Source organism: Mytilus galloprovincialis, chromosome 8 (assembly GCF_965363235.1).
Source record: "Mytilus galloprovincialis chromosome 8, xbMytGall1.hap1.1, whole genome shotgun sequence".
In the NCBI taxonomy this organism is placed as follows: Eukaryota; Metazoa; Mollusca; class Bivalvia; order Mytilida; family Mytilidae; genus Mytilus; species Mytilus galloprovincialis.
The window spans coordinates 63,805,708-63,833,634 of record NC_134845.1 but is presented as its reverse complement, the minus strand read 5'-3'; the positions used below and the strand labels follow the sequence as shown (position 1 = coordinate 63,833,634).

General features: G+C 32.7%; 1 protein-coding gene and 2 long non-coding RNA genes across 4 annotated transcripts; 2 read left to right on the top strand and 1 right to left on the bottom strand.

Moving 5' to 3' along the window:
* Nucleotides 1–46: 46 nt before the first annotated feature.
* Nucleotides 47–6,171, bottom strand: LOC143043442 (uncharacterized). 2 transcript variants are annotated; one of them, XR_012968392.1, is made up of 3 exons: nt 6,057–6,171; nt 3,347–3,452; nt 47–136 (listed from the first exon to the last, which is right to left on the bottom strand). It is a non-coding gene; the product is annotated as an uncharacterized LOC143043442 (long non-coding RNA). The 2 variants fall into 2 exon arrangements; XR_012968391.1 differs by having other exon boundaries at nt 52–136; nt 3,343–3,452.
* LOC143043441 (uncharacterized) lies at nt 6,084–8,513 on the top strand. Its single transcript, XR_012968390.1, has 3 exons — nt 6,084–6,190; nt 7,273–7,482; nt 8,196–8,513. It is a non-coding gene; the product is annotated as an uncharacterized LOC143043441 (long non-coding RNA).
* Nucleotides 8,514–18,881: 10,368 nt separating this feature from the next.
* On the top strand, nt 18,882–24,917 carry LOC143042362 (endoplasmic reticulum chaperone BiP-like). The gene is made up of 6 exons (XM_076214638.1): nt 18,882–19,031; nt 20,130–20,253; nt 20,760–21,239; nt 21,613–22,000; nt 22,758–22,907; nt 23,743–24,917. Exons 2-6 carry the CDS (start codon nt 20,132–20,134, stop codon nt 24,544–24,546), a joined length of 1,944 nt encoding a protein of 647 aa, XP_076070753.1. The 5' UTR covers nt 18,882–19,031; nt 20,130–20,131; the 3' UTR covers nt 24,547–24,917.
* The last annotated feature ends 3,010 nt before the right edge of the window (nt 24,918–27,927 follow it).

Here is a 27,927-nt window from a genome sequence, read left to right as displayed (position 1 = left end):
AATTGAAAACATCTTGCAGTCATGACTTACATATATAAGACAGTTCTTTTACACCTTTATTTCTGTAGACAGCATAATATGTTCAGGGTGCTAAGACTATTTTTTTAGTCAACTGGATAACTTGATTTAGGTATCACTGAAAAAAATAAAAGCTTTGCATCAACACATTATTATTGATTCACCCTAGGCCTGTCCAAGGACTTACATTATCATTACTTGATCACCATTAAATGGTCTTGGTACATTGTACTGCCAAACAGCAACATGAACCTTAATGTAATGTCACTTCATTATTTAAACAGTTTTTGTATAAATATATTGTTGATGAAATCACTAAATGTCTTTGTACAACACAACATTTAGTTATCAATAATTCAATCACCACATCACATTATTTTTTCTTTGCCACTAAAAAAAAAGTGCTTGAAATCCAATTTTTTAACTGCTTAACTGACAGTCAAGATAAAGGGAAGTAACTCAATATTTACAAACAATTTAAATATTGTACAATAAAGTCTTGTAACAACATCTTGCATTCATAACTTGCACAGCAGTTGTACATCTATGACTAACATCTTTATTTTTTGTATAAACCAGAGTGGAAGGAACTGTTCACTGGGCAATTTAATTGAGAAGTCACTGAGGAAAAATAAAGGCTTTTTATAAAAGCTCCATTATTGTGTCAACTCTGGTTTAGGATCATTGTTTGATCACCATTAAATGTTCTTGGTACTGCCTGCCAGCAACATGAACCTTAATTTAATAACATTCATTATTAAATTATTTTTTTTTGTAGAATCACAGGATGCCTTTGCACGTACCATTATGCATTTAATAATCAATAATGCAGAAATTACATTAATTTTCATTTGGTTGTGATTTGTGTAAAATAGATTTTATGAATGCTTGTTATCCATTAGTTTATTGTGTTTGAGCTTTTGCATGATTTTGCCACTTGCTTTTAGGGACTATTCATTTAGAATTTTCCTATAGTGGGTTCGGTACTTCTTTCTACTAAAATTTATCATATGGAAAAATTAGAAATTATTGTGAGCATTTATTTTCGCTATTTTTGAAGAATAAACAACAATGTGAGTTTAATTATTGTACATTCAGGAAAATCTGCATACAGATATATGTATCAGATACTAATTATTGCAATACTCCCCCAGTCTAATTATTGGCAATAATAAAAACCTGTAAATTCAACTAAATTTACAGTCAAGATAAAGGGGAATAACTCTGCATTCATAGCCAATTTAGATATCATATACTGTGGATTCATTTTTATTCTTGGGATACCCATTTTTCGTGGATTTCATGTATACAGGCAAACCACGAAATTAAATGTTCAACTAATAACAAATTTTCTATAGGCTTTTATTTGGACTTGGGCAAAACCACGAAATTAAATATCGAAGAACATGTCCTTAATCCATTCAAATTGGTACCCACAAAAATCAATGTATTCACAGCGCTTTTTCATCATTCTATTCCACTTTTCTATCTTCTTCCAGTATGAGGAACTGTTTCATAATTTTTTAAAAGGCGTTGTTAAATAAAGCACCATTTATGAAAAGTTTGAAGAGATTACACCCCAAAAAAAATATTTCAGAATCCCTTTCCACTGATTTCTGTCAAAATTTCCAGTTTGATATTCAGTTTTTTTGTAAGATTATTTCAATAGTTATCAGTGGCGGATCCAGGGGGGGGTTCCGGGGGTGCGCACCCCCCTTTATTTTTGCCGATCAATGCATTTGTATTGGGACATATGTTTTGCACCCCTTTGCACCCCCCCCCCTTTGCCCTGGGTTAGCACCCCCCCTTTGAAAATTCCTGCATCTGCCCCTGGTTATTCTATTTCCCCCTTCTTCTATTACAACAATGTATTAAAAAAATCAAACTCAGGGAATTGCTTAACAATAACAATTGACTCCAATGAGTATTTTAATATAATTAATCCAACTAAGAAGTCATGTCTTAATTATAGACTAAGAGATATGTTTATTAAATGAAAAACATTACCCTCTCCCCTAGGATTAAAGTGAAACCATTCTTTAACGGTGTAGGGATCCATATGAAAGAACAGCTGATCAATCTTTTTAAAGAATACCTGTACATGTAATAAAATTCACTTCTAAAAAGTGCAAATCATTACATTATGTTACAATATCATAATGAGATCATTTTGAAATATAATATAAAATATTTACGTTTTGAAATTATAATCTCATTACAAGATTTTTATCAAGAAATATATGCATCAAAGTAGTAGAGTATACAATGAAAGGTATTATATTCAATACTGTTCAGCATGCAATGGTGTGAGTGTTGATACTCTTAATAATATATTAAATTTTATATGTAGTTATTAAACGGTACATGCAACAGTCTAACGTGTTATGGCTCAGAGTTTATTCCCTCTGTTCTTACTACAGAATAATTGCATTGTCACGATTGTATTAGTTTTTTTTATAACTTTGCAATGCCCTTTGCTCATTGTTGAAGGCTGTACATTAACCTAGTATAGTTGTTAACTTCTTTGTCATTTGGTCTCTTGTAAAGAGTTGTCTCATTGGCAGTCATACCATATCTTCATTTTTATATTCCATAAATTTGCACTTTAGTATTTCATAACCCTGTATTACTCAACACACAATAGATTCTCCAAAAGTTTTATTGATAATTTAATAGACATAAGAAGATCAGGAATGAGTGCCGATGAACAATTCTCCATCCAGTCACAATTTATAGAAGTTTGCTGTTTTGTCTTATTATAATCCAGCAGCAAATATTTCAAAATATTTAGTATTGCAATATCTTTGGTTCAATAGAGAATGATGATACCAAGTGCGAACAAACTTTAGTATGGTAGTATGAATAGACAGGAAGGCAAGGACAATGTACCCCAAATTTTAAAAACTTCAGTATTGAGTATATAGACAAATAGGCAACATGGGCAAGGACTAAGTATCCCAAATTCAAAAGGCAGGATTATTATAAAGTTGTTTCAAGCAGAAATTACGGACCATCATTTATATGTATCCTAGAAGTAGTAAGTCAATGTGGGGTCCTTCATTAAGAGCTTGCTGCTCAGTGTGACCCAAGGCTCTGTGTTAAAGGCTGATGCTTTGACCGATAACTGTTTACTTTTAATACATTATGACTTGAATGGAGAGTTGTCTCATTGGCACTCGTACAAAATCTTCTCATTTATAATAAAGCAATAAAGTTCTTCATAATTAAAATACTATTTCAAACTTGATGCATTATAAACTTACATTTTGCTGGTGATAAAACAATGCCTTAGTACATGTAGTAACCCTAATTTCTAATCTTTACCTACAAAATCAGAATGCTGGTTCTCTCCTTTGCTGGTTTCTTCTGTTCTGCAAACAACTTCAGTTCCTGCTTTTTCTTGGTGAGTTTTGCTGTTCATTTCACTCTGGCACCTGTCAATCAAAGCAAACGAAGAACACTGATTGGAAGACTCATTGTTTTAATGTCACCTGACTAATTTACACTGGAACAGGAAAGGTCATGCTTTGCACATGCAGCTTAAATAGTCTATTTTTGAAACAAGTTGTTCATTTCAGCATGCAAATTTCTAACTATCTGAGCAAGCACCTGTTACTGTCTGACCCAATTCTTGACAATTGCAATGTAGCAAGTTCATATATATGCACTTTAGCAATTGCTTCTGTAGATTTTAATATTTAAAAAACATTTTATTCCTTAAAGAAAATTATGCCAAAAATGCAATAGGGAAAAGTAATTTTAAATGTTGAAACTTGCTTTAATACAAAAAACAAAAAATCATTTTTTTACTTACAAAATAGCAAAAAATATTAAACTTATTCAAAATACATTTACTCAGTTTTTAATTTTTTCATTTTTGTAAAATGTATTTTTACTTTAACACATTTAATAGTCATGATAGTAAATCAGACTTTATCCCGCTTTTTGTTTGGAACAATATTGATTTTCATCCGGTCTTTGGGAAAGTTATCTCCCCTTCCATAAAAATAAAAAGGTCATCCCTTTTAGGACTAAATATTTCACTTTACAAAATACTAATTACATGACAACATCAGTCTGAAGAAATAACCAAAGAACCCCACTTTCTTTAATTTCACCTGTCTGGTCAATTATCATGATGGGTGTTTTAATAGATATAATTTCAAAACCCAACGAGGCAAATAAAAAAATTAACTTCACAAATTTTATTCTTTGAACCAAACAAAGTCCTATAATTATTTCACCACATTCTGTTAACACTATGGGTTGATGAAAATTTGCCGATTCAAATTAAACAAGACAAATAGAAATCTTTTCAAATATTTAATTTCTACCTTAAAAACCATGAAATAGCTATACAGCCGAAATAATATATACTTCTGAATAATTGTCTATTTCCCACAGATGGCGATAACAATCACGTTGACGTGCTATAAATTGCTAGGTTCGGCTATTTTCTGCAGCGTAAAATACAGTAATTACACAAAATTATGTAGAAGGGCTTTTGCATATCTAAATTTTTATATCCTAAAGGTTCCTTATGTAAATATCATTTCTTGTTTCACCTCTGAGTATCAGCAGACTGAAATCTTGGTAGAATTTGAATTTGAAATTTAATCACAATGAAATTAATGTACTTATAAAGGTATACCTCGAAATTAAACTGTAAGTCATAATTGAAATGTGTACTTATATACTTATATATATATATTTGTATACTGTGGTATTAAACTAAAGGTCACATCTGAAGATGAACCTGGGAATTATTTTTTCTTTCTCCCAAGGTTTTAAATCCAATTAATCAAGTTTTGTCACACTAAATGAAATGTAATTCTTATCCTTAATAGATGGGATAATGTCAGTTCACATCAGGGACAGTATCTAGTCAACTCACAATCAGGAATGGGCATATCATTACCTCTTAAAATTATAATTAACAATGACCCTGATTTGTTTTAAGTTGAGATTTCTTAATTTTATAATACATTCAATTGGCGATGTATATATATCATTCTAATTGAAATAATTAAAATAAATTTTGATGTCACTATAATAATGAAACCTCAATATTGAGAACAATAAATTTTTACCAAAAGACGTATTGAAAATCATATCATGTTTATGTATTTGTGAGGAATACTAATATACTTAATCTAGACCAATATTATTTGAATAATCAGGTTAACATGGTTAAAAACAAAACTTGTATCAAATTCTATTTCCTTGAAAAAATCAGGATACAACATAAAAGCAATAGATTTCAGTAGAACACCTTTTTCCTGAAATAATTTTGACATGTCACTTTTTAAGTATTTAAATTTTAAAAGCTTTTTTTACTGCAATCCAATCTGCATGGACAATAAGTAAACCGAGCATAAATGTGCAAGACAAAGTAACTAAACAATAAAAAGTACATTATCTAAAATAACAAGGGGCCTTGATTGTTGAGCCATTTAAGTAGTATCACTGTACAGTCAATGATGATGTTGTTAGTTTGAACAAAGATCAGCAGTTTTTCCTACTAAAGATAGTGGTTCTCTCCGGGTGAAATTTCCACCTAAAAAACTGACTTCCACTATATAGCCAAAAGTGCTGAAATCAAGGTCTTAAATAGGACGTTGCTGCGACGCTAAAACGGCCTGGGGAGGAAACTGTAAGACAATAGGTTATGATCTACATGTAGCTTCCTATGGTTTACAAAATTATTTGAAGCTTTTAAAAGTAGCCTTACTTCTCAATTAGCCAACGGTCAGTGCTCCCAAACCTCTTATAAAATTTGAAGTGTCAATTTTGTAACAAATGAAAGCTAATATTTTCAAGAATACATAAACAAGCCTGACCAAAATCATTTTATTTAAAATCTGGGGAAAAAAACTTGTCTGCCAAGTATTGATCTAACTTTAGAACTTGAAAACCTTTCAATAATTGATTAGAATTTTAAAAATAGTCCAAACAAGGAAAAATTGTAAACAAAGATCAATTAACAGGAAAACAAAATAAACAATTTTTCCTTGAAACAAAAAAAACCTAATACTTACAAATAACAGGTGTTGTCCAGCATTTTGGATGGTACTTTTAGATAAAAGTATAAACTTTCGTTACTATCCAGTTCTGATTTCAAAGGGAAGAGATCATTTAGTTCCTGTAATAAACAAAACAGGAAACTTGTTTGGTAAGTTTAATATTCATACTTAATCTTTCAGAAGATCAGTCAAACATTTTTGAGTTATGTTCATTTTGTGGCTATTTTGTTGTCTTGTTGATGAAGGTTAATCCAGAAAACACACTTCGTACACATTAAATTATTAAATAAGGTGTTGTTTTTATTTTTTACAGCACTGGTCAATATGGTGATGGGCTATAAGTCCCTGGGGTATTATCATCTCTGTAGTCATTACTTGGGTACTGATATAATTTATAACAAACTTTCTAAAATTCATTTTGAAGAAACTGAGGTTTCAACTACCTCAGGCAGAGTTAACCTCAGATGGATTTGGCTATTTATAGCTACTTTAGGAAGTTTTGGTTATATAGTTCTTCAAATGTTTCTGTTCATATATATATCCTTTGATTTCCAATTTTGGACTTTGGGGTTCCTGATGAAGGGAAATCCAAAAAAGAATATGAATCTGGAGAAATATCAAATTCTGGAAAATTGACATAAAATGTATTTATGATGAAAACTACAACCCAACTAAATATATAGGGTAAGCTTTGTGTACATGACAAAGAGAGGTTAGTTACTTCATGTTGAAATTTCTGTGAAAGTTAACTGAACATCATGACTATAACCCTAAATATTTGGGTAAGGTTTCATCATACAATTATAATCAAATTTCCAGAATTCAAAATTTCTCCAGATTCAAATGATTCCTTGTTTTAAAGAGTTTTGTAATCACAAGGTATTGTGGATTCATTAATATACAATGGATATCAGTTCTCATGGAATTTTTGTATTGGGTAACCATGAATTTGAATGTTCCAAATTTTCTATGGAATGTATGCAAACTTTGAATATTTAGTCACAAAATTAAGAATCTACGAAACATGCAAGTTTTCCTCAATCCACAAAAATCGATAACAACAAAAATAAATGAATCCAAAGTATATATTTTTAGAATTGAATACCCATAATCTTGCCTCTGCAACTTCATTGAGGCATGACAAAAACAACACTCTACATATACCTGCATATCAAATCTGTATATGAAGGTGTTTCGTTCAGTACATGTATTTACATTTTCTTCTCTCTAGGTGCTTCTTTGTTTTGTGCATCTTATCTACATCTAATGGATCAGCTTTACCTGAAGAAGATGAATTAGAATCTATTGATGACATTGATGAAAGTGAACTAGAAGAAACTGACCGAAAGAGAGCTGCTGTATCGGACGAGGATGATTTGGATGAAATAAATGACATTGATGAAAGGGATGTAGAAGAGAACGATCATAGAGTAGAGAAAAGGTAAACTTACATGCTGGCCTTAGCCTCTTAGGTACAGCATTTGTAATTACATACTTAACATCCTTAAAGAAGAAATGTATATCTAATCATTTTTGCTAATAAAAGCAAAATTAAAATTCATCAACAGAAATTAAATACATATATCTGAATAATAGACCATGAACTCATGTTATATTTCTTTAATATAAAAACATGACTGGATATTAATGAGATACTGTTCCCAAAGTTAAGGTAGGTGAAGGATAAATAAAGAGCTGCACCATGAGTGCATGATACTCCTGTCCATTTTTCAAAAAAATAAAGTTCCATTACTGTCATATCAAAAATTTAAAATAAAAACTAAAAGGAGCTTATTCTAGCAAATATAAACCAGTCACCAAAGTTTAACCAAAACTGCTCAAAGCATTTTTGAGTTGTTGTCTGAAAACTGGATACTACCCCCTTTTTTATGAATAACTCGGAAACTAAAAATCTGAAATTCATTATAATGGAAAGCTAGCTTAGGTCAACATGGTTAATAGATATAAATAACTAATCACAGTTTCATGAAAATTATTTCAAGTGTTTTTGAGATATTGTCTGAAATGTTGAAGTAGGACGGACAGACAGATGACTGTTTACCATAATACTGGTACCGGTATCTCCTGTGAACAGGCCTATAAACATGATAAAAATAAATATTCTAAAAATTTGTGTTTTTTTTTCATTTTAAGATGGGGTAAAATAAGACTAACTAAATTGGTTTTGAAAAAACTGGCAAGAGACCTGAGAAGAAATGGATCACTAGCAAGAAGAGCTGCTAGAAGACTTGAATCCTGGACTGGAGGTCGTCTGAGTGCAAATAGGATTACAGCTGTTATAGAAGGAGTAGCTGCTAGACTTGACAGATATGAAACTGCAACATGTAACTTCTTTGCAAGTGTTGCATCCAGATTTGGTATTTCCAGATGGATAGGATACAAAATTTGCCAACTTGCAATTTACTTGCTTTTGTAAAGTGAAATATGATTAAAAATGAACCCAGAAAACAATTTTATTACATTTAAATGTAACCATCAGACCCTAATAAGTGAGTCAGTAGAATTGGTGAGCACAGCAACATAATAAAAGTTTGTTTTCATAAGTACAGAAAAGTCAAAGAAAGATAACCCACCCCTGCTCAACAGTTTCTTTTCATGCTTTTAAAACAATTCAGGTTGTGTAATTCGTTTAGATAAACGTGCATTTGAAGACTAGAGGCTCTATAAAGAAACTGATTTGCTTGCTCACCTTGGTGTGCATATTTGACAAAGGCAGCTTTACTGATCATTTTAGTCTGTTTAATTTCTCTTTATCTTCAGTGGATTTTGCTCACAACACAAAAGAGGGTAAAAAAAAAATCCTCATTAAGAGGATGGGCAATCACTTCTATATTAAAAGAGTGACAGCCGTACTGCCTATATCAGTAAAATGTGATTTGTTTAAGTAGATCTAAAAATTGAGAAGGGAAATGGGCAATGTGTCAAAGAGACAACAAGGTGACCAAAGGACAGGAAAAAAAGAAGGCCACCAATGAGTCTTCAACACAGCTCCTTGCTAATAATTTAGAGTGTCTACTTATGGGGGAGCAGGACCTTTTTCGTGACGTTGGGATTGGGTGTTTTTAAGTTTGGGATTTCGGGATTTACCCTTTCAGGATCCAGGAATTCTTTTTTACAACTTCAGCATTTCTGGATTTAAATTTTTCTAAATTTAGGTCCTCAGGATTTCATGTTTTTAAGCCGGGATTTCAGGATCAGGACCTTCTCTGTTAGGGAAGGGTTAAGTGCTCACATGCATGTTTAACCCATTAACATTCTCAGTGGCATAATGAGATCCAGGGCATGCAGGGGGAGAGTTCGGGGGGGGGGGGGGGTTGGAATCCCCCCTTTTTTTGACGATCAAGGCACATATAGTTGGAACCACAGGCACTTGTTTCTATCCATTGGAAGGTCGACTATCCATACCAGGGCCGTAACTACCTATGAGGCAGGGGAGGCAGGCAGGGGAGGCAACAGCCTCCCCTGAATTTTCTAAACCAAAATTTTTTTTTGAAGTCAAAAAATAAAAATATTGACAATATATGTGTACACGAAGAACTTGAATTTATATTATAAACAACACAAGTTAACAGTTTTAACAGTGTTATCATGATACGGGATATGTCTGTCATTATTGGGATTTTTTATCTAAAGTAAACCGTTTCAGTATTTGTTTTATTTTTTTTCGTGTGGCCGTCCGTCTGTTATTCAGTATTGAGGGGGTCAGTATTCATATGAGAACACATATGAAACTTTGATTTCTATAATTTTGAATAAAAACTTAACTATTCACATTTATTTGGGGGCTCAATTATTTAAGCAGAGGAAGTTCCTTTTGTATTGTGAATCTTTTAAGATATCGGAAATTCGTTACCGGCTGAATCAGCTGTTGGATCGTTTTTTTTTAAGTTTTCCGATCGTAAGAGAACATTATCAGATTATGGTCAATGCCTTAGTAGGTAAACACTCCCTTTCGTTGTAGCAGGGACTTTCTATACTAATTATATACTAGACTAGTATAGAAAGTCCCTGGTTGTAGTTATATACATGTCTGTTCAGCTTTCAACAATATTGAAATTCAAGATCCTCGATCAAAAAAAAATATCTTGCGTTTTATAATCTTGCTTTATATGTTTTTTGAACTTACCAGTTTCTAAAAAAAATATTTTTAAATACAGAAAATACAGATAATAATTGTTTGCATGAAAATTGATCCAAGGATCCAGCAAAACTGATCTTTCTTAAAGTAAGAAAATCGAAGGAAAACAGGTAATTTTAGCTATATCATTTGAGAAAAAGTCCACCGTCACAATGTATTTAATGTTAACAATTATAGGTCAAAGTACAGCCTTCAAGACAGAGCTAGCCTTGGCTCACCCCGAACAGCAATCTCAGCTTATTTTTGCATAAAAGTTGCTTTCAGGTTCAAGCAATACTGATGTTTCTTAAAGTAAGGAAATCGAAGGGAAACCCCCCCCCAATATTTATAATAAACTTACTGAAAAAAATCAAAGATACGAACACAAGATAGTCATGATCAGACAGACAAAGTTTACTTAAAATCATTCTGAATGTTTATCTGTGTCACAAACATGTGCATGTGGCTCTTGCGGGATCAATGAGATTAGGGGAAAGAAACTATGTGAATGTCTTCATTTTCGTATCAGGTTCTGTACTTCCAGACGGAAACGAAAGAATTGTCGCTATTTTATACACTCAAATTGGAATATCTGCTTAATTATTTAACACTTTCATGTATCACGATTTCCCGAGAAATACGAGAAAAACGTAATATCCCGAGTAATCGTGGTACCCCTTACATGCCAACAAGGGAAACCGATTCACAGTATGAATATGGCGACTGTTTGGATATAATCCGCTCAATTATAAAGAAATATCAATCAACTTACCAAGTAATTGTCTGTGGAGATCTAAATGGTACTCTTGCTACTAGTACTGTAGGAATAACAAACATGATCAGCTTTTGAAACAATTTGTTCTGGAAATGGACCTATTTACTGTCGGAAATTATGGTGAACAAAAAACATTCTTCCACCATTCAGGGCAATCTTCTTCTCAAATTGACTACATACTGACCAACAACAAGGATATTTATTGTAATCATAAGATCTGGGAAAATACATCATCTAATGTCTCCTCTCATGTACCTGTCTCAATGGTCACCAATATTGCTGTCCCTCTGCTTGAAATTTTTTTCTTATCAAAATAAAAAGACTGTTCAAAGACTGAAATGAAACGAGATTGATGAACAACTGTACCGGGATACTATCTCAGAAAAACTAACTGACATTAGGGAAGACAAAACAACCTCAGAGAGCATTAAAACTCTGACATCTATTCTGTTAAAAGCTTCGCATCTGGCAGTCCAAACAAAAATGACCAAGCTAAAAGGTCCAAAATGGAAAGCCTCACCGAAAGTCAGGAAACATCTCAAAACCTGCAAACTGCTCTATTCTACATGGAAAGCTCTGGGCAAACCAGAAAATCATCAAAGCAAGCAAGATCTCAAAATTGAAAAGAAACTCCGTAGCTGCATCACAAAGACAAGAACATGCAATTGACAGGAGAAAGCTATATGAGCAAATTATTGACACAATCCTTCATCTGAACTCTTCTTCAAACTCATTAATAGAAATAAATCAAAATCTAAAACGGAAACATCTGGCTTGGAAATTGACGGTAAATTTGACTTCTCTTCCCAAACTACTACGAAGATCTCAGCCTTCCAAAAGAGAACTCATATGACAACGCATATCTGGAACTCTGCCAAATAAGACAGAAAATAGTTGCTCAAGGAAACATTCAGTCAGACTATGCCATCAATTGACATACACAGAAAAGGAAGTAAAACAAGCAATTGAGTACTTATAAACACAGGAAAATCAGCGGACGAACACGGTATCTGTGCAGAACATCTAAAATATGCTCAACATACCGTGGTACCAGTGCTGACAAAAATTTTCAATAAAATCTTGCAGGAAAGAAAAGTCCCAGTTGACTTCAAATCAGGAATCTTGACGCTAGTCTTAAAGAAGGAAAAAATCCATCTCTGGTTAATAGTTACCGTGGCTACACGAGTTCTGCATTCTTGGCAAACTCTTTATCAACGCCGATACTGACTTACAATTTGGATTTACTGCAGGTCTTTGGCCACTCTTCGCAAGTCTAATTATCTCAGAGTGTAAATGTAAAATAAGCAGTGCATTATCCTTATATCTTGCTACTGTCGACGTCCAATCAGCTTTTGATGTCGTCCAACATACCATTCTTCTTGACAAGCTTCTCGACCGTGGAACACCCTGATATATGGTTACTAATCAAAGACTTCTACAGCGGTCTTTACCTCCAAAGTTAAATGGCAGGGAGAATTCAGTGACAGCTTTAACATCCAACAAGGAGTTAGACAAGGGGTATTTTATTAACCCACCTATATAAAATATTTGTTGAAGATCTTCTTAAAGAACTGTAAGAAAACTCTTTATAGGCTTTATATTAGGCACAATATACTGTGGTGCACCAACGTGTGCTGATGATGTAGCACTACTGAGCTCAAATCCAGAAGAACTTCAGGTGATGCTTAACATTCTACAGAGATATGCAAATCAACATCAGTATACTATTCATAACTAAATCCAAAATTATTCACTATAAATCATCAAAAAATCCCAAGCCTTACTCCTGGAACATGTCAGGAAAGGTAATTTCTGCTTCTGAACAGAGATGGGTCCGATTACTTTCAATGTAATTGATTAAATTACAATTACTTTGTCATTTGTACGATTAAATTAATGATTACATCATTTCTGAAAGTATCTGATTAAATTAATGATTACATTGGCAAAGTAATCATGATTACAATGAATTTAAAAACAACACATTTTGAATGATGTGAATGAATAAACGTTCAATAACACTATAGCATTTTTGAGAAAGTATTTTAATTGGTTCAATTATAAAATGATAACTTCAAATTAAACTTCATTTATTTAAATAAACACCAAATTTCACTTCATTTATTTAAATAAACACCAAATTTCACTACATATATATACATTACATTTTATCACCAATGATCTCTGAATTATTTTGAATTAAATTTAATAAAGATAAATCATAATCAAGAGTTTTTTGTTGTCTTTTGACCTCTTTCATAATTTATATGTATTCCAAGTTGCAGTTTATGGAAGTTTAAGTATGGATGAAATAAAGTTACCAGTTAAAACTATGTTAAATTTGAATAGAAGTGTTTAATCAAATTGTAAACAATATATAAGTACTAAAAATCATTGCATTTTACATGTCCAAATACAAACAAAAATTAAACAACATATTTGTTAGCTTTTGCTAATTAGATAAATGTTCATGTCTGATTTATCTTTTATCATATATATTTCCCTACAGCTATACTCAATTTGTAATTGCAATAAAAACAAACCTTAATTAGTCTCCTACCTGTCAATTCAAAGTTGATAAAAATCACAAACATTAACAAAAGATTATAATTCAGGGTTAAAGAAAAGTATTACTTGAATATATTACAGTTATTATCAAATATTAATATGAAGATCATTATAAAATGATGAATATACATGTATGTACAATATCTTTTACCAAGATAAAAGGTATATAATTGTATTATATGTCTCTGCTTAGGCTAAAGATGACTTTTCAATACTGTAACAGTTTATTTTTTACTGAAGTAGACATGCGTAAAGTAACCAAACCATTTTAGTATGTTAAAAATTTATCAAATATGAATAACAAAGAGGTTCATTTAATGACCAAAACACAATTTTAGATTTTTTTCATTGTAATCAGAAGTAATCAAAAAGTAATCATGATTACAGGGTATTTTGAAAAGTAATTGATTAAATTAAATTACATGTAATCAGATTTTTGGCTGATTAATGATTACACTGATTACTTGAAAAATTGTAATCAATTACAGCTGATTAATGATTACAATTACAATTACCCCAAGTCTGCTTCTGAAGAAATTGTACATCTGGGTATAAAACGAACAGCTAGAAATGAATGTGATATCAACATAGAGGAACGCATCAAATCTGCAAGAAGAACTCTAATGAACTCAGGTCTACATGGAACCAACGGCTTAAATCCCAAAATCTCCGTTACAATATACAAAAGCTATGTATTGCCTAGACTCGTATATGGCTTAGAAGTCTTACCAATGCTCAAATGGAACTACTGGAAAAGTTTCACAAAGAAACTCTTAGATCCATACAATCATTCTTTAAAAGAACGGCTATACCTGTCATTTATTTACTATTGGGTGTCCTACATGTAGAAGGAGAAATCCACAGAAAGAAACTGACTCTCTTACATGGAATTCTATCTTGTGACAACTCTAAATTATGGAAATTCTTAAAAGACAAATATCCGTCAATTCCAAAAATCCTAAAAGCTTCTTTCATCAATCAATCTTATTGGTACAACAATACAACCTGCCAAACATTCTTGACTCCAGTAGAAAACTGCCTTCAAAAGTTGTATGGAAAAAAGCCTGAGATCCACAATCAACAAATACTGGACCTCTGAACTACAAGAAACGGCAGATGCAAAATCCTCATTGAGATTCCTTAACACAACCATCTTAGAGATAGGTATTGTTCACCCAGTCTGGGAATTCGCATCACAGAGCTTATTAGTCGTACGGAAAAGCATGATCAAAGCTAGTATGCTCACTGATACATACTTGGTACAGGCCGACAAAATGCAACATGTCTGCTGTGCCATAGGGAGGACGAAGATTTAATGCACGTCTTTACATTTTGTCCAGCTTTAAGGGAAACTCGTATGAAGTATTTCCTTCCTCTCAAAGTCCTGGTCACAAATATCATAGGCTGCAAAGGATGGGAACAACTCTTTAACATCAACCAAAACATTGTAGCACTTTTGCTTGATTTTTCAGTTTTCTGCAATCTGCAAAACCTCAGCAAAACCCAGAAGATGAATATTGAGTCACTGGCTATATAGAGACTTCTGTTACAAAATACATATCTGCCGCATACAACTTCTAAAGAATTTAGAAGTCAAGTGAAATGCAAATGGAAGTATGTGAATTCAAGGAATGGATGTTATAGACAATGAACTTTTAGTGATTTATGTACTTATTTGGAACAAATATACCTCGAGAAAATATATGGTCGGGATAAGAACATTTGAAAATTGAAAATAAAGTAAAAGAATTTCAATGGAGATCCATGCACAATACTTTATATACTGAAGAAAGATTAAAACAAAATGAAGATATCAAATGGAAAATGCCACATTTGTCAAAATGACAGTGATATAGAAACCCTGCAACACTTATTTTTCAGGTGTAGTACATCACAGTTAATTTAAAAAAATCTCCAATAAATAATCCTTTTGTTGAAAAGGACATTCTATTAGGTAAAAACACGAAAAGAATTAAAATATGATAATTTTTTAAACATAATTATCATATATTTTAAATTGACACTATGGAAAATTAGGAATTCAATAAAATTTGACAAAACGCCTAAAGCACCGCAAGATATTTATAAAATCTGGAAACAAAACTTGAAAATTAATCTAAATTTTGATTTCTTTTGAAAGGCGTTGACATCATTGAGAAGACAAAATTGGAGTCGGTTATAAGGAAAATTTAGACAGTAAATATAGTATTAAGCTTGTCATGAGTCAAAGTACATTTTTTATGGTTTATCGTATAAGAATACAGATTTTATCTATTTATACAAACATAGAAAAAAAATGTAATTTAGCCTATCATGTTTATTGTAGTAAATGCACATCTTTAGTGTGAATATCTTATTATTTACTTATACTATTTTGAAATTAAAGAATAGAACTGTTAGATGCTTCTAACATTGTATGGATATAGTTTTTACACGAATTGTATATCCAAGGTAATAAGTGGACTACATTTTTATAGCCTTCTATTAACCCAGGATAGATGGTTCATTTTGTAAACAGGGACCCTTAGCCTGTACTTGGACGACTAAGGTAATTGTATACAGGAAATATTTAGTTTATATGTCTTAAAAATTAAAAACAAATCGTATCACGGTCGTGGTGAGGTCTTCAAGATCGTGATGAGCGTGACAAACTTTGAACATGTTCAAAACAATCGTGGTGCGGTCGTGGTGAAATCAGGTCGTATTAGAAGCGTAGTGAGAGCGCACTTATGTCGTGGTAAGATCGCAAAGGTCGCTGTACCATCGTAGCGAGAGCGAGCGAAAGCGTGATTCTATTCGGAGAGACAGCGCTACGATCTCACAGCGACGTTATTATGACCTCACTACGACCATCACGTTCTCACCGCGACCTAACTACGCTTCCACTACGATCATACCACGTTTACAACTCGCAGTTCAAGACCACAGTACGATTGTAGTACGCCCTTGTCGTCCTCATCACGCTCTTCTTACGACATCACTACGTTCATACTATGACCATCATTCTCATTGTCATTTTCACTTAAAATATATTAAATCTCTACAGGTTTTATTTGTCTGTATGTAATTAGGACTTCTTTTTCTCTAACGGCTCAACCATGCTTCTCGTTTTTATATAGATTAGACCGTTGGTTTTCCTGTTTGAATGGTTTCACACTATTAATTTTGGGGTCCCATATAGCTTGCTGTTCGGTGTGAGCCAAGGTTCCGTGTAGAAGGCAGTACCTTGGCCTATAATGGTTTACTTTTATAAATTGTTACTTGGATGGAGAGTTGTCTCATTGACACTCATACCACATCTTCCTATATCTATTGACACATCTGTGTCATCTCTGCTTTTGTTCATTAAAATATCGTCATTTTAGTTTGATGGACCAGCAATAGGTTGTAATTTAGGTTGGATTGGTCGGTCCGACATCTCTGCTGGATCAGGATTCGTTACTATCAGAGCTCCCTTTGCCTCTACGTCAACCCCTACCACCACACCCACGTGTTTTAGTCGATTTTGGTGGCATGACTGTATTGTTTCTGAGAAATCTACGTATTAAACAGAAACAGAAGGAATGGAACTGTATTGATTTGGAACATGATGTTGACGTTATTGCTGAGAACATAGTAAGATCGCGTTATGAACGTAGTATAATATTAATCGTGGTAAGAACGTACTATAATCGCAGTAGAAGCGTGGTTAGTGGATAGCTCGTGGTATCGGGTCGTGGTGAGAACGTGATGAGCGTAGAAAGATCTTATAAGCGTTGTGAGGTCGCAGAATAAGCGCGGTGAGAACGTGGTATAATCGTAGAAGGATCGTCGTAGAAGCGTAATGAGAACGTAGTAGCATCGTGAAAGCAATGAAAATATACATTTTCATGCCGCTCATACCGCGACCTCACCACGATCGGAATTTATTTTAGATCGCGGTGAACGTGGTGCAATCGTGGTCTAGTGGGACTGGGTCTTTAGGGAGAGATAAATCCTTCTTTATAAAAATATCACTCCGCCCTATAGAACACAGATATCACATTGGCGGATCATGGCCAGAACTTTATAAAAGTGGGGTGGGGGGCGCTGACTGACCTAAGGGGGCTACTCCAGTCTTGCTTCATTGAATCCTTATATATATAATCTACCAAATTTTTCCTATATATAAAGGGGGCGTGCCAGTTCTACACGAACCTTCATTGTAAACAATGCCATGTAAGTTCCAGTTGGATGTTTTATACCCTTAGTTCCGTTTGACTGTATGTGTTCCAGTGAGAATAATACATGTACTACAGAATATTTTTTTTCACTTGGAACTTATATTATGAAAGATATTTTTTCATGACACATCACAACTGCAGCTTCAAAATGTCGTTATATGGAACCACAATTTCCGTTCACTTTCAAGCTTCCTTAAGATCACATTAAACAGCTTAACAGGTTAAATTAAGTGACACATCACATTTAACGAGTTAAGATTTAATTTAAACGTGCATCCCACTTCTCGAATTATTCAGAAATAAGATGGTGGCCATGGGTTGCGGTGGGGACATGTATTAACAACGATATAATTTAAGATTGTGCGCTTAAGAATGTAAACACAAAAAAGACGGGTACATGCCCCCGAAATGCCTGTCTAATTTTCAATATACTTTAATTGTATTGCATATACATGTATACGCATGCTTTCTGTTATTTCTAGCCTAAAAAAAAAGAAAATATATCTAAAGTATAAAAAAAAATGCTATTGACTGTGCAGTGTATAGTATTATATGTTTGACTGTACATAATTGATTCGACAAATTTGAAAAGAAGATCAAATGTTCCAATAGATCAAATGTTCCAATAGATCAACTAGTATTTTCTAGTTGATATTTTTACCTTTACATTGACCTATTTAATTTTTCTCTATTTAAACTATGGGAAATCCCGATATCAAGATTGTCAAGATTGTATATAAATATGCTATATACAGTTACTTATGATATTTCTAGATTTTTCTATACCTCTGTTTTATTTTAAAAGTTCCATTTTCTTTAATGAAAAACAAGCTTTAGTTTAAGCCTGTTGACTGGGTGACCAGCTTTATAGAAATGCGCATAAAATTTTCTAGGTAATAATTCACTCCGATCTAAAAATAGATATCTAATATATTGATGTATTACGTCAGCTTTCTATACTGAATGATGCAACTTTTGTTTGTTTACATTTTACCGGCGTATAGAATTTAAATAACACGTGTACTTATCAATAACACGTATACTTAATGAATTTACTACGAAAATGATTACGACAAATAAATAAATGACACGACAACTTATACTAAGTACTATGAGAAATAATTTAGTATAAAATCAAATGCAAATTCATATTATTTTATTCACCTTTGATACAAAGCTTACAATTCAATCAACCTATACCGGAGATCTTCAACCTCAGACTTCAACTATTTTATTGTTTACCGGAAGAAAGAAATTAGTATACCTAAACTGTTAAATAATTACAAAACCTGATTTAACATCTCACAGTAAGTACATATATTACATAGTATAATTATATACGATTAGTTAATATTGCTTAAAGTTCAGTGGCAAATATTTCATGCAATTTCAGGACGAACATAGACTATGATGGTTCTCATCATTGAAAATACAGGTAAAATTGAATTTGATTTTTATTTTTGTTACAGAAGGTATTCGGTTCTTCAGTTCACTATTTAGATATGTTTTTTTTTTCTTGGGGATATTTCAGTTTTATAAAAACCGAATACCTTTAAAAGTTGTAAAGGAATATTTGTTAGGGAAGTTTGATGATTTGAAAATATCAAGAATATATCATCCCATATTTCGTGTACCACCTGATATACATGTAGATAAATTAGGTCCGTAACTAAACGAAAAGCTCTAAAATAGAATAATCTACCATTGGACATTCGCGATTATATAATTATTTCAACATTTTTTTTTAAATCATTAGGAGTTGTATATATTTTATTATGGTGTATACTTAAAGACCACACCGTAAACAAAATATCATTTAAAACTAAATACAAATAAGTGAGTGCATATTGTATTACATGTATCATTATACATGTTATATATATATATAACTTTTCTATATTTCTATAATATGTTTTCCTCGAGGTTTCAGCCGCTTCTTATGGTTTTGTCTGTGAAATGTATTTTGTGTATGCAGGGGCGGATCCAGCCATTTTAAAGGGGGGGGGGGGTTCCAACTATATGTCCCCATTCAAATGCATTGATCGGCCAAAAAAAGGGGGTCCAACCCCCGGAATACACCTCCCCTCCCTGGATCCGCCAATGGTATGTTTATATAATTTGTCACAAACTCATTGTTAATATTTTAAGTGACAATGAATATTTGAATTGAATTGAATTGAATATATTACGTATATGGAATTTCAAAGTTTTGGATCAAATATTGGTCGATTTTATTTAATGAAGAAACGAACAAATCTCAACCTAAAATTGTATATGCTAGATATGTGTTCAAGTAACTTTTTTGAAGTTATTGTAAAATTCTCAATACCATCATGTTCAACATTTTCTTCGAAGATGTTAATTAGAAAAAAAAAATTATGTGTATTTTATTTCCTCTCTTATAGACATGCACATGATGAAGTTTCTTATAATTGGAGTTAGTGTGCTTGTGTTCCTGTCATGCGCAATGGCAAAAGACGAGGATATTGGAACAGTTATTGGTATAGATCTTGGAACTACTTATTCTTGGTAAGTTCAAAGTCATAACAATTACTATTTTTTCCTTTATTATAATATTTCATTATGAAAACCGTGTTCAAAGCATTTACAGTGCCTAATTTCAAGATTTTATAAATTTTCAGCTTTCCTATGGGAACAAACTGTGCGCATCTCCTTGTCTACCTCTTCTTACTTTCATATGAATTGGAGTTCCTTCAGACACTTGTCAAAACAAGAAAGACCAAAGAAGCCAGACCGTTTAATTTCACTTTCAGATATATTAATGATGTTCTTTCCATTAACAATCCATTTTTTTCTGATTGGATTCCATTGATATATCCCCCAAAACTCGAACTTTAACAAACAACACCACGGCTTCCGCTTTTTTCCTGTTTTTTTTTCACTTCATCAAATATGATTTTCACATATAATATATCAATAGAAGGTTACAGGGACATGCAAAACTAACACAATTTAGCATCACTGCTACACTATATGATGAATCTATTATATAAAATCGAGTTTCTTTATTTTAGTGTTGGCGTTTTCAAAAATGGAAGAGTTGAAATAATCGCAAATGACCAGGGAAACAGAATCACTCCGTCTTACGTAGCGTTTACTGAAGAAGGCGATCGTCTTATAGGAGATGCAGCTAAAAACCAGCTGACAACCAACCCTGAACATACGATATTTGACGTCAAGCGTCTGATTGGTCGAGAATGGAATGATGAAGCTGTACAGAAAGACATCAAACATTATCCATTTAAAGTCGTCAATAAGAAAAACAAGCCACATATACAAGCTAAAGTTGGAGATTCTTTGAAAGTGTTCGCACCAGAGGAAATATCTGCAATGGTCTTGGGTAAGATGAAGGACATTGCTGAGGGCTATCTTGGTAAAAGGGTGACCAATGCTGTTGTTACTGTCCCGGCTTACTTCAACGACGCCCAGCGACAGGCCACTAAAGACGCTGGAAGGATTGCTGGTCTCAATGTTATGAGAATCATCAACGAACCGTAAGTATAATATGCTAGTATTGTATAATCAAAGAAAAGTAACTCTATTTTTGAACAAGGATTATGTAGCCGCTCTAAGTTATGGGGTTAAACATAAGTTACCACTTACCAAATCTTTATTTACATTGTAGATAAAATCTAAACTTTATATACTCCTCTCACAATATTTTTCTGTTATTATTTAATTTCAGCAAATAATAAATTATTTGACAGCAAAGCCACTACAGATAACAATCACCGAATAACACCTATAACTAAAGTAGCAGTATCATTAATAATATAAAAAAGGATCTTCAGAAACATTTTCTGGAATATGACAGATCCTTTATATTTGATTCGTTGTGCATTGCATTGATATCCTCTTACTTTTCAGAACTGCAGCAGCTATTGCTTATGGACTTGATAAGAAAGGGGAGAAAAATGTTCTTGTGTTTGATCTTGGAGGAGGAACTTTTGATGTCTCCATCTTAACGATCGATAATGGAATATTCGAAGTCATAGCAACGAATGGCGATACACATTTGGGAGGAGAAGATTTTGACCAGAGAGTTATGGAACATTTTATAAAAGTCTATAAAAAGAAAACAGGAAAAGACATGAGAAAAGATAAACATGCCATGCAGAAACTGAGACGTGAGGTCGAAAAAGCTAAAAGAGCCCTGTCGTCTGCACATCAAACAAGAGTAGAAATTGAATCATTATTTGAAGGAAATGATTTCTCAGAAACACTCTCTAGGGCCAAGTTTGAAGAATTAAATATGGTAAGTTTTGAAATTTAATAAAATTGAGAATGGAAATGGGTAATGTGCCAAAGAGACAACAACTCGACCATATAACAGACACCAGCATTAAGTGCGAATTGTTTTACATTTGTCATTTCGTTTTTTTTATAGGTAACTATATGGTATGGGCTTTGTTCATTGTTGAAGGCTGTATGGTTAGACATAATATAGTTGTTATTTCGGTGTCATGTGGGTGTCTTGTGGAGAGTTGTCTCATTGACAATCTGTCCTTCACATCTTCTTTTTTATGTATATCATAACAGATTTGAGAATATTGACATACACCATGTAAATAGTAAACTTTTTGTTACACTGGCATGCTCGTAGAAAAAAACCCTTAATTATGCATTAACCGATTCTGCAATATAGGACGAAAGAGATTAGAATTGCAACTCTTCAGACAATTAAAATTCTTTTGTGTATGCTAAATTACATTTGAAAAGATCGAAAAGGATATGCATGAAACATTTGTCACTAGACGTTGAGGGAAGAACAATTTATCAATCAATGGTGCATTTTAAACTTTTTATCGAATTTTGGTACTGTACAGGCTAAGCATGGGGTCAAATTAAGCTAATGAAAATGTAGAATGTTTTTTTCTTGAATAGAAAATTCGGCTTTTTTTTTATTTCACTTCTTAATACAAATTTTCTAATACATTCAATTTGCCAACCACAACAAATTAATGTAGACAAGGAACCTATTGTATTAATGAATATGAAACTTTGTCTTTCAGGATTTATTCAAATCTACCATGAAACCAGTACAGAAAGTATTAGATGACGCCAACATGAAGAAATCTGATATTGACGAAGTAGTCCTTGTTGGTGGTTCTACACGAATTCCTAAAGTTCAGCAACTTCTCAAAGACTACTTTAGCGGCAAGGTGAGTGTTTGTTTTTGTTCTTATTAATCTTATCATCTTTTCATATTTTTTAAGGGGTTCTATATATATATATTTGTTTAAAAAAGAAAATGTTCTCAAGAAGTTTCTATGTTGTTTGCATTTTCTTTAATAATATGAAAACAACACGTTTCAAATTTCATGCAACCAAAACGCTTTTCTTTATTTACCTTCACCAGGATTGCTCAAGATCTAATATTTTAAAGCCAAAAATTAATGTGAACCGAAACATTTGAAGAGCTATGTAAAAAAAAATTTAGCCGGAACCATATAAATATAAAAAAGAAGATGTGGTATGATTGCAAATGAGACAACTCTCCACAAGAGACCAAATGACACAGAAATTAACAATTATAGGTCACGGTACGGCCTTCAACAATGAGCAAAGCCCATACAGCATAAACAGCTATAAAAGGCCCCATAATGACAAATGTAAAACAATTCAAACGAAAAAACAAACGGCCTAATTTATGTACAACAAATGAATGAAAAACGACAACCAATGAATTACAGGCTCCTGACTTGGGACAGGCACATACATTTAGAATGTGGCGGGGGTTAAACATGTTAGCGGGATACCAAACCCTCCCCCTAAAATGGGATAGTGGTGTAACAGTACAATATAAGAAAAAACTATAAAAAAATCAGTTAAAAAACCGTAAATTATCCGATGGATACAAATAGAAATAAATATAACAAAAACACAGAGTGGACGTGGTCGGGTATTTGTATATCCCAACAACGAAAAATAAGGTCAACATGATCAAGACAAAAAAGATATTTAATGTTAGGTCATTTCAAATTTATAATTTTATAGGAGCCAAACAGAGGGGTAAATCCAGATGAGGCTGTGGCTTTTGGTGCCGCTGTTCAAGGTGGCATCCTGAGTGGAGAGGAAGAGACCGGAAAACTGTTATTGATGGATGTTAATCCCCTAACACTTGGTATTGAAACCGTTGGTGGTGTCATGACAAAACTGATCCCGCGAAACACCCAAATACCAACAAAAAGATCACAAATATTTTCAACAGCAGCCGATAACCAAAATGCCGTAACAATACAGATTTTTGAAGGTGAAAGAACAATGACAAAAGACAATCACATATTGGGAAAATTTGATTTGACTGGAATCCCACCAGCTCCACGAGGAATACCACAGATCGAAGTCACGTTCGCTGTTGATGCTAACGGGATTTTAGAAGTAAGTGCAGAAGATAAAGGTACGGGTAAGAAAAACAATATTGTTATTCAAAAGGATGATAACAGACTTTCACAACAAGATATTGATCGTATGATAAATGATGCTGAAAAATTTGCAGATGAAGATAAGGCTATAAAAGAAAAAGTTGATGCTAAAAATGAACTTGAAAGTTTGACCTATAACCTCAAAAATCAAATCGGTGATAAAGAAAAATTAGGTGGAAAACTGACAGATGACGACAAGTCAACCATTGAAAATGCGATTGAAGAAAAAATTAAATGGTTGGAAAATAATTCAGATCCTTCGTTAGAAGAACTTAAAGAACAGAAGAAATCCTTAGAAGACATTGCTAATCCTATTGTCAGTAAAGTATATCAAGGGTCTGGTTCTTCATCAGAAGGAGAAAAAAGTGAATTATAGATAAAACTCTAGTCCAAAACCTTTGTCTTTCATTCTAAATAATAATTTCTATTCAAAGGGAATTTTGATGAATCCCTAAATTGGACAGAATGATTATTTATCTATGTATCTGTTCACACTTTCATTGTAGTATTATAAATGTTCCTCTGAATCAACGTTTTTATGTGATACCCATACCTTTTTCACACATATGATTGTATGCATAATATTGTAAATATGTTTTCATTGATCGATTCAAATCAAAGTTATATTTTATTTTTGCAAATGTTGTAAGTGAATGAATATTTTATAAATGTGATTCATATTTATTTAATGTCTCTGTTGTTATTGTTATTTATAATTAATTTAAATAAAATTGTGATTATTTGTAATTCTGTTTTATTTCTGTATTGAATTATCTACATGAGATGGAGAAAAGATCTGCCATCAAAATATTCTAAAATTTTACTATTTTCAAATCTCAATAGTTCACATGCATGTAATTGCTTGTATAGTTCACACAAATGAAAATTGCATTATCCTGGAAAATGACTACTTGCTTATCTTGCTGCTCAGTGTTTAGTTTTCCATGTTGGGCTTTGTGTACTTGTTGTTTGTCTTTTATTATAATTAGTGTTTTATTTTTATTGCCAGTTTGTTTTCCACTTTGAATATGAATACCTTCGGTAACTCACCCCCCTTTTTTTATCTTTAAGTGGCAAACATTGCATTGATATTCTGATGCAAATACATACAATAACGAATAACACAATACACTCTGTAAACTAATTTTATACCCAAATATACGTTGGCGTTGTCAGCAAATGATCTCACTAAATTTGGTGACTATGTTGAACGAATCTATCCCATCGAACTTGAGATAAAGGATATAACAGATACAGTTAAGCCTGCCTCATATCTTGACTTACATCTAGACATTACATTGATAATGGGGGCCGGTTGAAAACAAAACTTTACGACAGACGTGATGATTTCAGCTTCGAATTGTGAACTTTCCATTTCTATGTAGAACCATATTTTAGTAAGGCCTGCATACGGAGTATCTATCTCCCAGTTGACACGATATTCCAGGGCTTGTATTTCCTATCACAATTTCCTTGATAAAGGGTTGCTAAGGAACATACTAAACCAAGAGTCCCACGCGTTGATATTGAAGTCATCTTTCGTAAGCTTTAAAGACACCATCACGACTTGGTTGACCGTTATGAAATAGCGTTTCATAGATTTTAATTGATACTACATGTATTACTATTGTTGATTTGATTTGAATACCGCACCCTTTTCATAATTAGACTTATTACCAGGTTTGTGATTAGATTTCCAAGACGAAGAGTGCAACATGTGGATCAGGATATTCGTACCCTTCCGGATTACCAGAGATCACCACACACTTTATGATTCGGTTTGTGTTTCTCAGTCTCTTGTTTTCTATGTTGTGAGTTGTTTACTATTGTTTGTTTGTCTGTTCATTTTCAAAATATTTGAATGTTCCTCTGGTGTCTTTAGCTCCTCAACTAAAACAGATGTACAATTCAAAGGAGCGTAATTCATGCATTTCTTTTTATATTAGTACAGTTTCTTTTTCGACTGATGTATTTGTTTTTATTGTGTTTAACATGATTTGTCCATCATAAGTGTACTTAAAGTAAGATTTGAACAACGTTTGATTTTAAATCCTCTTAAGCATGACAAAAAAGGTGTCCAGCAGTTTACGCTGCTCCAAATGTTGTTGCTTTAATTTATATTATATACAGATCCTTCATACTACTTTCTTTTTTTAAACTTTTAAAACTACAGTTAAAATACCGGTCATAAAAAAGACAAAAGATATCAAAGGAATATTAATAAATCGAAATCAAACTGACAATGTCCTTCCCAAAACACAACCCCGAAACGACTAGATGGAAAACAACAGTACACAAAACACAGCACATAAACAAACTACAGACTGAGGAACACGAACCCCATAATATTTGGGGTGATCGCTGATCACTTAAAAGGGTACATAAATCCTGCTCCACATGTGTCACCCGTCGTGTTGCGCATGAGAGTCCATAAGAAAATGCATAAACCAAGTCAGGAATATGAGAGTTGCTTTCGATTTGTTTGATGTGTTAGAGCTATTGATTTTTTCTTTTGTTAAGGGACGTTCTGGTTTGAATTTTCCTCTGGAGTTCAGTACGTATTTCTGTTATCCAACAATTTTCCATTCGATGTATTTTCTCGATGTTTTAATTTTCTTGAGGTATTCATAAAAGGGAAGATCCAGGTTTGGAATATTCGAGACGATTCATAATTGTCTGCTAGCGAAAGTCGAGAAATAATTTGTTTTAAAATGGACGAAGCATTTAAAACCCCGTTAGCAAATGATTAGTCGTCGATTGGACTATGAATATACATATATTATATTTTGCTAAATTTGATCAAAGCTTATCTTAGGTTAAACTAAAACTACTCCGAAGGTATGAACGTTACTTTCCAAATGTTATCAGTATCAATTTTTTATCTTAAATAAAAAAAAATATGATCAAATATTCCTCATCAGGTTGATATTCAAATTTATATAAAATTTATTTCTATTACTCGATTGTGTATAACCAGAGATATATAAAATAGATATCTCTAGTATACGGTTGATTCAAACACACACATAAATACTTATCTGAATATATAGATTTAAATTATCAGAAATCAAGCTCATTTTTATGATAACGAAAATATTTAACTATTTCATGTTATCAGATGATGATAACAAGCACAAAATATTCAAGTTTTAACATAAATGGTGTAATCATGGCGAATAATATATCAGTGAAACACCAAATGGACTCGAACAACCTAGTGCGATGTAGGTTTCACCACGAAGAAAGTTGTCAGCTCTACTGCAAAGAATGTATGGATTTTGTTTGTTTCCATTGTTTAGGCCAGTTCCATCAAAAGCATATTTTTTGTCAAATACGAGATGCCGAAACAAACATTCGTGATGAATTCAAGAGGTTAGTGTTAAGAAAAGAACACGAGATAATTTTTAATGGATCGTCTATAGATAGACTTCTAGGTTTACGGGATGAGATTGAACATAGTATCGCGTATCATACGGAAAATAGGAAGAAACGGGTTGATATGTTAAAAAAGGATCTTCTTACGCAATTAAATGATACAGTCTCAAATAAGAAAACAGCAATTCAAGAAACATTGGATCGCATAGAAAACGTTCGATTAGCATTCTTGATAATAGATACTACTAATCTTCAGGAATTAGAATTTTGGAGTGTCGTCAATATATTGACAGAAATAAAGTCTTGTCTTCTTTCCGCGAATTCTCATAAGCATTTCCTTGAACAATTCACTTTCAGACCAAACGACCAAGAAATGTCAGTC